Source organism: Sardina pilchardus, chromosome 21 (genome assembly GCF_963854185.1).
Source record: "Sardina pilchardus chromosome 21, fSarPil1.1, whole genome shotgun sequence".
NCBI classification, from domain to species: domain Eukaryota; kingdom Metazoa; phylum Chordata; class Actinopteri; order Clupeiformes; family Clupeidae; genus Sardina; species Sardina pilchardus.
The window spans coordinates 16168643-16181025 of record NC_085014.1 but is presented as its reverse complement, the minus strand read 5'-3'; the positions used below and the strand labels follow the sequence as shown (position 1 = coordinate 16181025).

Below are 12383 nucleotides of genomic sequence, written 5' to 3'. Positions count from 1 at the left end.
TAGGTGTGTGTAGGTGAGTGTGTATGACTGTGTGTGCATGTCTGTGTGTGTATGTACTGTATGTGTGTGTGTATATACAGTGTGTGTGTGTGTGTGTGTGAGTGTGTATATCTGTGTGTGCATGTCTGTATGTGTGTGTATGTATGTATGTGTGTGTATGTACTGTATGTGTGTGTAGGTGTGTGTGAGTGTGTATGACTGTGTGTGCATGTCTGTGTGTGTATGTATGTGTGTCAGTGGCGGCTGGTGGTTATAAAAATAAGGGAGGAAGGAAGGTGCACTTGATCGGTGTTAGTGGCAAATGTGAGGTTGTGATGGTGTTGGTGGCATATTGGCAAATGTGAGGTTGTGATGGTATTGGTGGCATATGTGAACAATAGAGTATGTAGGCCGCCTACCCAGACATTTAAACCACCGTTATGCACTTGAGCAAGGCACTTAACCTCAAATTGCTCCAGGGACAATGATCTTTGTTATATAATTGACATATGTAAGTCACTTTGGATAAAAGTGTCTGCTAAATTAATAAATACAAATGTTAACACTTGGAGGTCCGGGGCATTTTCAGGCACTTTGAGGCAGCTAGCTATACCTTGAGATTTTTAAGTTTCTCATCTAACTAAAAACATCTATGCAAAAGTGGCACATATGGTTATATTCAAGAGATCCTCCAAAATAATTATATGAGAGTAAAGTGGATGTAATGAAATTACTTTTTATAATAATTCAGTGTAAACACAACTATTTAAAAAACAATTTTCAAAGGTTAAAGGTCAAAGGTATAAAAATACACTATAAATATATATCGAGCTAAGACTTTTGAAGTTTAAACCTTGAAAACAATGGTGTTGGCTCCATATCAGTAAAAAGAACATTTAAAAATGTTATGTAGTTTTACTACAAATTGGAAAAAAGTCAGACTAATGGGTCACTTAGTGCGTGTCTCTTTCAAATGCAAATTACTGTAAGTTGAATGGCCTTTTTGGATGGGCCTGCTGCAGGTGAGAGGCTTGAAATCCTAGGGTTTTCTTTTATTGTTTTTACAAAGTGCCATTGATACATTCTCTTTTAACTAGTTGATTAAAGGTTTATGGTGTCTCTTATATGTTTCTAGGACAAAAAAATAGCAAAGATTGACATGTGTGTTTGGAACAGTTTTTCAAATCCCCAGGGAGGGATTTAGACTCCAGAGGGTTAATCAATCTAGTTCTGGGAAGTCAGGAAAAATATACGTTTTGGATATTGCCGAAATGAGATCGTTTTGTATGGTTTTAGACATGCCTGTAAATAGTGACGAATTGTTGTCTGAATCAGCCCCCTCGTCATGCCCCCTGAAAGACAGTTCTTGCATGCCCAGATAGGCAGTAGCATCAATCAAACGCTTCACAGTCTCCCTGTTCTGGCGCACCTTTGCATTATGCTGTGCAGTCTGCAACCGCACACCTTCGTCCATAACCTGATCAATTGGCATTGTGCCCAGCAATGACAATCGGATTACAGCTTCAATGTGCTCATCACACAAATCGTGGCGTTTTGTTGCCCTATCCAAATTTCCAAATTGGCGTTTTGTTGCCCTATCCTGGCTATCCAAATATCCAAATTGTCAGTAAATCCCTGAACTGTTCACGTTCGTGACTTCCCCATTAGCAGGCAAGGCCAGCAGTATAGCCGACTGTTTTCTGTGCTACCAGTTAGCCACGAGTATTTTTCATACCATGTAGCATTCACTACACTAGATTTAGCTTACCATCTTTTTTTGGAATATGGATTTTTGGAACTGGTCTTCCTGCTGCTTTGATCCTAACCTTTGCACTGTAATTGAATGTGTAAAATGGTTTGTTCAGTAAAAACATGGACAGCGTCCTCTGATGCCATTGTAGTCTTTATTTCACGAGCAATTAGCAATGTAAAACAAGCCTCCCGTTCAACATAATATTCTTCTCGTTGTGGACGCAGATCACGGTCTTGCACGGTGTAATCCAGAGGAGCTAGCTGCTTATTGGTTCACCGTTGGCGCTAAATTCCAGAGCCTCTGGCTAGACCCGCCCACTCCAACGGAGGAGCTTCCTCCCTTGCCCATTGAAAACGACGGGGTTCACGAGCCGCTGGGGTCTGAGAAGTTTATAATGGACTTCAATGAGGGGTTTGAGGAGGAAGCTCCTCCGTACAGTAATTTTGAATTGCGATAGGGGGTGCTGTTGGCATTTTGACCTAGGAGAACGATTTTAGCTCATTCAACGTGTCCAAATAGTAATATTACAGTTTTTCTCAATTGTTTACACACAATTTCTGGTACTTGAGACACAATTCCAATAATATGTAGCTCATGCACCAACCTCCTGAACCGATTCTGCTGAACTATAAGCACAATTTCTGCTTTACACTCAAATTGCCGTTCTAAAACACACTGTTTTCAAAACACTACACACAATTCTGTGCATTAGACACAATTTTCATGAAGAAAATGTCTTGTTTTCACAAAGAACACACTGCCATTCAAATTCTAAAGCTAACTGCCCTACCATGCACACTGACTCTTCAGATGGGCAAACTCCTGTCACACAGTCTTACAATTAGCATTCAGAGCTTTAGTATTACAGTATAGTAGTACAGGCAGAGGCAGAGCCAGAGGAGTGAGAGTAAGAGGAGGAGGATGGGGAGGCCAAAGACGGTAATCTCTGATGAGATCCGAGCCACTAGAACATTGCAGTGCTGCGTATCAATACAGTACAGTACCGGACAGTACAATACAGCTCAATGAGCACAGTAGTACAGTATTGCCTGTGGGCTGTTCTGTAGGACTGTAAAAATAAAGTATGTTTCAAGTTTTTGGGGAAAGTAATCCTACTTTGTATTCCTACACAGTTTACAGTATTTTACTATTTGTTGGGCAGCCGAAAGATTACCAACACAAGGGCTTCTGTCTCCTGAACAGGAAACTGAAATCATGAGCATTGTCCTAGAAAAAACGGCATAACATTACGGCAAATACAAAGAAAAATAATAGAAAACAATGAGATATTTCAAAATATTGATAGGGTAAGCATATCAACTTACTGTATCAGCTTATCTACTGTTTGTAGTACTGTTTGTAGTGTAACACTGAACAACAAAAGGCCCAAGTCAGTATAATGAATGGAGAAGAAGTGTTTTCAATTCATCGCAGTGTTTTACACTGAGCACATCAGTGTTCAACTGGTCCTTATAAATGTCTTGATATATGATGGTTTGTGTGTGTCTCTTGAGAACAAAAGAGCATTTTGAGGAGAAATTACATTGTTTTGAAGGTAAAGTGTCATTTTGCAGGAGAATTGTGGAGTTTTGCCCATTGTGTGTGTTGTTTTGGATTTGTGTGTAGTGAGAGAAAATGGAATTGATCATTCAGTTTAATATTCTAAATATGTGGTTTAATGTCTGCATTAGGCCCATATTCCAATGTGTGATTTAAAGCTTTGTCTTTCTCACTAGTGGGTCACTTTGACATACTAAAAGAATGATTCTAATGACCCTGTATGTCTATGATATCTGCACTGTTCCTAAACATGGATAACATAATGCGTCAGGGGCGCGTTCACGTCAACAACCACGGGTTAAAGTAGACTGAGTGTCTCCTGAAGTTTTCCACTGTTGTTGTATGATTATCTATCCTTGCTGTTGTGTATTTAAACCATGTGTAATTCTCTATCAAATCAGAGACGCATATTCTGGAGTACCCTGTGCTTCGTGTGTGCCTCTCTCCTGTACAGCTGTAATTAAACCCTGTATCCTGATTGTACTTCTTCGTGACTGGATCTCATGTTTCACTTTGGTACACAATATATTTACCAACAGTTTCTGGAGGTTCTACCTGAGCATTGATTATATGGATATATTGAATTAAGGATTCTTCTGTTTTGAAAATTGAAACCTGATGTGTGTGATCCCTCAACACGCCGGAGAATTGCACTCGTGGTGAGTAGTACTGGTTTGTTCCTTTTAAGTGCTACATTCTGCCTTTGGTTGGGCAAAGGGAGATTCGGGTGAGTAGGGCCACTGTCTTTCTTAACCGAATAGACATTTGTTTGGGGATAGTTTTTGTTGGGTGGTAGTCAGCGTCAGTGACGGCTGAGCTATCGGCCCTGGGCATTAAGGTCTCCCCAGTAAGAAAGGAAATTTTGTGTGCGCGCACAGACGGGCCTACGTCAACGAATCTCCAAGGAGTGGCAACATATCTGGGTGTTTGAGAAGGATCACTATCACTGGTTTGCTAAATTAGACTCTGGCAAAGTCTATCTGTTAAGAACAGATCTGTTAAAGTTTGAGACCAGTTACGCTAAGATGGCCACTTGGGATGCAGGAAGGGTTCCATTGTCCATCCAGGTTGCTATGGCTATGATTGGTGATGATAAAGAATATGACGCAATTAAAACTGATATGGTTAAAGATGGCTATCAGACAGTTTGGGGCATTAGGAAAGCTTCTGAATGGGTTCTTCAAGTGAAGCCAGATAAAAAGAAGATGAAATATGCACGTTTTTTGGAGTATGTGTGGGCTCAGAAGTCTGGAGGACTGCTCCTAGAGCCCGATGGGCAACCTGTTTGTATGCCTGAACTTAGAAAAGAGTTAAAAGAGGCTTCTGAGACAATGAGTAAATTAGTTGAGGAATTGTTGGGAGAACTCCCAGATGGCATTGAGGTAAATTCAAGGAGCCCTATTGAACAAGCCAAAGCTATAACTAGATTGGCAACGTACATTTTTAAACGTTCGAATGAGGGTGAGGGAATTAAGGCCATTGCAGAAATCCGAAGGCGTGAGCAATCGGATGGGCCCAGGACACTCTGTGATGAAACAGGCAATCCTGGTTATCAAGGCTCAAGGTCAGGGCAGAGCGTGTACCGATGCATGCCCAGAGCCCCCACCACTCCTCCTTCCAGTAGGGACTTTGTGCCTCAGATGGCTCCTATATCATATTTACCCCAGCGAGAACTTGATCAAGTTCACAATCTTGACACATTACTTGTTAGTAATGGACGAGCTGCAGGTATGGGACACTATGGATATCCCATACCTCTGAAAGCTAACGAACTTGGTGGTATTTTGCAAACAGTACCTCCCCTTAAGATGCAGGACCCAAATGTTGATTTCTGGGCTAAACTTAGAGATGCTACAGTGAGCTTTGGATTGTCTCCTGGTGATGTTATCACTGTCATTAAAGCTAAGGCTCCTTTGGGTTATGCAACCCGCTTTTCTGAAGGAAACTGGCCCAATAACATGCCAATTGATGATCCCTCTTGGGAAGCATATCTTACTGAATGTAAAACTGTGGCTCAAACAATCATAGGGAGAGGACACTACACTTATAGCTCTGTTGCCACTTGTGTCCAAGGCCCTAATGAGTCTTTCTCCTCTTGGATAACACGCTTCACAGAAGCACATAAAACTCTAGCTGCTTGTGTTCCAGAGACCCCAACACTTGACTCAATGTTTATGATCGAATCTGCATCTAATAACCTCAATAACAAGTACAAGCAGATGTGGGCAATAGGCCTCCCTCAGATACAGACATGGGCTCAGTTTATGGCCTGGGGCCAAAGAGCTGAATCTACTCAGGCCCACTTTGAACTAGGTAGAGGCAAAATAGCTGCTGTAGAGCACACCCATACCTCCCAGGGTAGGCATAAAGGGAAGGGTAAGAAAGGAGCTTGTCACCAATGTGGTCAAATGGGTCATTGGGCTAAGTATTGTCAGAACTCCCCTCAAAAACAAAAGCAAAAATCACCTGACACTGAGACAAACTCTCAGCTCATGTCTCTGCTCAAGAGCCTGGCTAGAGCCAATCTCAACCACTCTGATGATTAGCGCCAGGTGGCCTCCCTGGCAGGTTCACATTCTGACACTCGCCCCTTTGTTAGCGCGACTCTTGGAGGCCGGGATTGCATTATGCTAATTGACACTGGAGCGTCTGTCTCAATAACTGACTTTGATTTACCCATCACAAACAAGACTAACACATTTGAAGGGCTAGGTGGCTGTGTTACTTTTAATCTTTCTGAGCCTGTACCATTAACTTTTCCCCCTCTGTGTAATGTGTTTTGGATACAGATTTGGGTAGGACCCACTAATCTAGGCAGTATACTAGGAATGGATTTGCTGAGTGAACTTGAATGCTCAGTACTCCTCCCCGGCCGGGTGATGGATGGAGCACGGTTTGCATCTCCAGTTCCTATTATCACAGACAGACATAAAGGAATAGCTGCCCTAAAAGAAAGCCATTTACAAACCAACCCTGTTCTTAAGCTACTCATAACTCTGTTTCCAAGGCTTTGGACCACTGATAAGCATGCGGTAGGGTGCATACCAATCACACCAGTACGAGTTTCAGGGCCAATGCACAAACCAGTCAGGCAGTATCCTCTGAAGCGAGCTGCAGAAAAGGGAGTGAAGGAAATTGTTGAACAATTGGAAGTTGAAGGTGTAATTAAAAGATGCACCTCGCCTACAAATTCCCCTTTGTGGCCAGTTCCACGACCAGATGGGTCGTGGCGATTGACTGTTGATTACACAGCATTAAACAAGGTCACACCTCCCAGGCATGCTATAGTGGCTAACCCGGCCACTCTGTTGTCTCAATTAAACCCTTCATTCACTATGTTTTCTGCCCTGGATGTCTGTAATGGGTTTTTCAGCATTCCAATTGATGAAAGAGACCAACCCAGATTTGCATTTACTTGTGACAGCCACCAATACACCTTCCGAAGGTTACCACAAGGGTATGTAGACAGCCCCTCAATTTTTCACCAGGTATTGGCACAGGTGCTAGCACCTGTGCGGGCTGACTTAACCTCCTCATCACTCCTCCTCAATTATTGTGACGATATTCTATTATGTAGTACCTCCCCTGACAAACACTTGTCAGAACTGACTCAATTGTGCCAAGTTTTGCAGGACCAAGGAATACTACTGAATCCCAAAAAGGCGCAGTGTGCTTTACCAGAAGTGACATACATGGGACAGAGAGTTGGGAACTCTGGCCGCCGGGTGATTCCAGAGAGAGTGAAGGCAATCCTGGCTCTCCCAAGACCAAACACAATCAGCGGGGTCCGCGAAATAATGGGTATGTTTAACTATGTCAGATTACACATTCCTGATTTTGCTGACATTTCACGCCCACTAGTTGACCTGTTGAAAGGTGGACACCCTGGCCGTGCCCAGATCGAATGGTCTGCAGAGGCGGATGAGGCATTCACTTTATTAAAGCAGGCAATGGCTTCTTCACCTGTGTTGGCGCATCCTGACCCTGGTAAGCCATTCCACTTGTGGGCTATGCCCTCTGATACATTCTATTCCTCAGTTCTCTGCCAAACAAATCAACAAAGCCAGAAGCCCTACAGACCGATAGGATACTTCTCTTGCAAAACACCCCCTGCTCTGCAAGGTCAGCCTGCATGTGTACAGACTCTGGATTGTTTTGATTGGGCCTTGAAGGCCTCTGAACTCTACACAGGTTTTGCTCCAGTAATTCTTCACACACAGCACAGGTTTGTGAAGCTGCTGGGTGAAAGCACCATAAAGACTATCTCTGCGCAACGGAGAGGTAGATGGGAGACCAGCCTGTTTGATCCCAGAGTGTCCGTTCAGACCGAGGATGCCCTCATCTTTGGGAACGCACTGAACCATGCTGAAGGTGAGCCACATGATTGTGACTACATTATGATGAACCAAGCCGAGGCACACGTGGGCACGGAGCCCATACCCGGTGGCAGGGACATTTTTGTTGATGGCAGCTCATACATGCGTGATGGTGAGAGACTGACGGGATGGGCTGTTGTTGAGGGGGATAAAGTTCTGCGGGTGGGGGCCCTGGAAAGGGGTGGTGCACAGGTGGCAGAACTGGTTGCCTTGTCTAATGCTTTAAAAATAGCTGCACAGTCGGACATTCCGGTTAATTGTTACACTGACTCTGCCTATGCATACCATGCGACCCATACCTGGGGTCCAGTCTGGAAAAGCCGCAATTACACTACTGCAGCCGGTGCACCGATTGCCCATAAGGCTGAAATTATGAAACTTTTTGATGCTCTAACACTCTTAACTCCCTCTAAGTGTTCTGTTATCAAGGTTACAGGACACAGTGTGCAAGTCGAGGACACATTGGCACAAGGTAATGATCTGGCCGACAGAGCTGCAAAGGCAGCTGCTTCAGATCACAAAAGGGGGAGAATAAGTGAAAACGGTGTTAGACAAACTAATGATAATGAACTTAACACACAGGCACCGCAGATAGCAACATTTTCATGTACAGAGTTGATAGACCTGTCTGATTTACAGAAAGCTTATCCAAGTACAAATGAATATCTTGACCAAATGATGTCTGCAGACTGCTGTTTCTCAGAACAGGGATTGTGGATGAAGGATGAGAAGGTTGTCATGCCACCCCCACTGGTGCCACTTATTTTACGAGATTACCACCAATTGGCTCATACAGGAGTATCTACAACTTGCGCATTGATTAAGGTACACTGGTATGTTTTTAATTTGATGTTGGAGATGGAACAAGTTGTGAAAACTTGTATCAGCTGTGCTAAGACGGCGCCATACACACACAAAAACAAACTGATAATGGGACATGATGAGAGACCTCACAAACCATTTACTCACATACAAATTGATTTTGTTGGTCCGCTGCCAAAGTCAGAGGGTTATGAATACTTGTTGGTCTGCATCGACAGATTCAGCCGTTGGGTTGAAGGTTTTCCATGCCGTAAGGCTACGGCAGACACTGTTGCAAAAATACTTTACACACAGATTCTGCCTCGTTGGGGATTTCCCCTGCAGATTGACAGTGACAAAGGCTCACATTTTACGGGAAAGGTTTTAACAACTGTCTTGAAGAATTTGGGAATAAAACAAAAACTTCATATTCCCTACCGTCCTCAGAGTTCCGGCTATGTTGAGAGCCACAACCGTGTGCTTAAGACTGGCTTAAGGGCCCGTCTGGAGCAATATGGAGGTAAATGGACAGCCCATTTACCTGTTGTATTACTGATACAACATAACACTCCAAACAGAACCACAGGCCTCAGCCCGGCCGAATTGATGTTTGGAAGAAATCTTACCCTACCACACGATCCTATCCTCACTGCTGAGGTGGGAAAGGACAGCCACAGGATTGTGTTGGAAGCGTATTGTCAGGACCTCTCAAAACTACTGCGTGATAAACAATTACTGGCAAGAATTAGACAGGATAGAAAAGATGGCCTGGAGATTGCCACAGGGCGCAGAGTTTTTCAAGAAGGCCACAAGGTCATGCTGAAAAGATTTGATTCAAAAGGGCCGCTTGAACCTGGATGGAAGGGACCATATGAGATTATTATGTTGACTGACACCTCTTGCTTCCTCTCTCTAGGTAACGGAAGGCATCGATGGGTGCACTTGTCACAAGTAAAACCATATGCATAACTGAATTTAAAGTGTGTTACAGATTTCAGAAAGCTGGCAAAAGGGAGAGGTTGGAACAACCTCTTCTGCACATCACCACACTTTCCTGTCCTGGACAGGCCACAGCCCTGTCCCGGCACACCTTTTGGAGGTGTATTGCCAACGTTCCCACATCGCACTCAAACAAGTGGGATAGACCCGGCTACACACGCCCTTGAGGACAGCCTGTCTACAGAAGCAGGCACATCAAGGGGGATACACTTCAACGGTGAACACCGGTGTTGGCGGTTGCTCCACACTTACAACAGGGGATGCATTCCTACATTTTCTCAATGAAATTGGATCGACTTCTTCTAGTATAGCAGACCTGTGGTACCAACGGGGTAGAAAACGCCCTCCACAGAGTCTGAAAGGGGGAAGGGAAGTCCACCCAACCCTCAGATTAGAAAAAAAAAAAAAAAAGAAACAGAAGAGGATTTGCCACTACAATTGAGAAGAACTGTCTCTGGTGAAGAGGATTTTGGTTATGGCGACAACAACAAGGGTGTTGACCCCACACTGATAGCACACACACACAGTGGCCAGTCGCAAAGGCTGTTTTGCCACCTCACATACCGTAGCTTGCACTCTGTTTTTGGACGTTTTTCAGATCAATCTGTTGCATGAAGGACATTTTCAGATAAAGAAGCTACACTGATAAGAAGAAGGAAAAAAAAAAAAATGTTGATTACTGTGCTGTTTTGCTTGCTAACCTTCTTTCCTTCAGGACATGGGCTCTGGCCAGATGATATGATCCAGTTCAATTGTACGGCAGGGCAGTGCCTGCCTCTGGATTGCTCTATCTATATTTTGGATTGTACAGGGGGATATGTGCGCATTAGTGAAACAGAATATGCTGTGACCTTTTCTAACGATATAGGTCACGTGTCAGTTCATTTCCCCTTTGGTAGTAATGTCCATACTCCATTCTGGTGCTATAGGGATATAATGCACCCAGTGCAAGACATACTCCTTGTGATGTTCCTGATTATATCTATAAGAATATTAAGCCAGGTATACAGTGCCATACACGCCTTATGCCAGAAAAGTGTGAAGTAAAAGCTTCACCAACCAAGATACCTATGAAGAAGAAGGCTAGGGCTAAAATGGCCCTTCTGGCCATTCCGGACACAAAGGCTGCTGTCCCACCACCTGCCCAGGTAATCTCTAGTGGTCACCCTAGCAATTTAGCTCCTATTGATTCCAGTGATGCAATGAGATTGAACAGTTGGACCCACAAGAAGTATCCAGCTCCTGGACTCTTGACTAATGATTTTGTAGGTACTTTTATTTACAACACATCCACAGGGTCTTGGCAGTGTGATTGGCAGTCCAGAGAGATTGTCACTCCATCTGGAACACGAATGAGTAAGCTCACATCTTACACATGTGGTTCTAAGTGCATTAACCCCCCTCAATCTAAATGTCCAGAGAATAATGACCCAAGAGCTATTGCACCTATTTCAGCTATTTCTGTAACCTCACGAGTTTGCCTGTCCTTTAAGGGTACGGGACTGAAGTTAGGAAATTCAGAATGTGATAAACTCATCCCTGCGGAAAAACTCAAAACACCCTTAGCTGCACCAAAGTGGTCTGCATTTGCATGTGGTAACACTGCCTATGCTGCCATTCCGGCAGACGCCTCCGGGGTCTGCTATTTAGCCCACCTGGTCCCTCCGTCACGAGTCGTCTCTAAGAAGGAGGTGGAATCAGCTCCTGATGACTCACCTAAGCGTAAACGCGATATAGGGGAGACTGAGGAATGGTTAGGAGTCCTCTTTGCTCCACTTGGTGTACGTGACCTACAGAAGGATGTTAAGGGACTTAGGGATGCCTATGAGAAAACAGAAAATGAAACTCTTAAAGCTATCCGGAATATACAGGTTGAGGTCACCCAGATTCGGGGAGTATCACTTGAAAATCGCATGGGCATGGATCTTCTCTATGCATCACGTGGAGGTTTATGCAGAGTTCTGCGACGTAAAGAGTGTTGCGTCTATATTTCTGATGCCTCTAAATCGGTTGATAATCTGAAAAGGGTGATACACCAATCTGAGGAGGAGATCCATAAGAATAATGGAATTATTCCAACCTCTTGGCAAAATGATATAGATGACTTTCTGAATAGTTTAAGGGGATGGACCAAATATATTCTTTTTGGCTTATTAGCTCTTGTTGTGATTATCTTGTTGATTTGCTGTTTGATTTAGGGTAGTTGTTATTGTACACCAGTCATATGCAGGTGTTTTTCACGGTTAATTAAGAAATCTGTTGAAACTAGTCATGAACCTAGTTATGTACCTGCTTATTTGGATCTGAGTAACTTGGATGAAACAATTGTATAATCATATATATATTTTGTGTATTTCCTAGTGGTGGTATTTAATGAATGTTCCAGCCAATAAGGCTGCAAAAGGGGGACTGAGAGAAAATGGAATTGATCATTCAGTTTAATATTCTAAATATGTGGTTTAATGTCTGCATTAGGCCCATATTCCAATGTGTGATTTAAAGCTTTGTCTTTCTCACTAGTGGGTCACTTTGACATACTAAAAGAATGATTCTAATGACCCTGTATGTCTATGATATCTGCACTGTTCCTAAACATGGATAACATAATGCGTCAGGGGCGCGTTCACGTCAACAACCACGGGTTAAAGTAGACTGAGTGTCTCCTGAAGTTTTCCACTGTTGTTGTATGATTATCTATCCTTGCTGTTGTGTATTTAAACCATGTGTAATTCTCTATCAAATCAGAGACGCATATTCTGGAGTACCCTGTGCTTCGTGTGTGCCTCTCTCCTGTACAGCTGTAATTAAACCCTGTATCCTGATTGTACTTCTTCGTGACTGGATCTCATGTTTCACTTTGGTACACAATATATTTACCAACAGTAGAGTTCTGAGAATATGAGGCATGTTTTCAG

General features: G+C 43.4%; 1 protein-coding gene across 1 annotated transcript; it reads left to right on the top strand.

Moving 5' to 3' along the window:
- Positions 1 to 7251: 7251 nt before the first annotated feature.
- Positions 7252 to 11666, top strand: LOC134068562 (syncytin-1-like). The gene is made up of 2 exons (XM_062524246.1): positions 7252 to 7663; positions 9461 to 11666. Exon 2 carries the CDS (start codon positions 10494 to 10496, stop codon positions 11664 to 11666), a length of 1173 nt encoding a protein of 390 aa, XP_062380230.1. The 5' UTR covers positions 7252 to 7663; positions 9461 to 10493.
- The last annotated feature ends 717 nt before the right edge of the window (positions 11667 to 12383 follow it).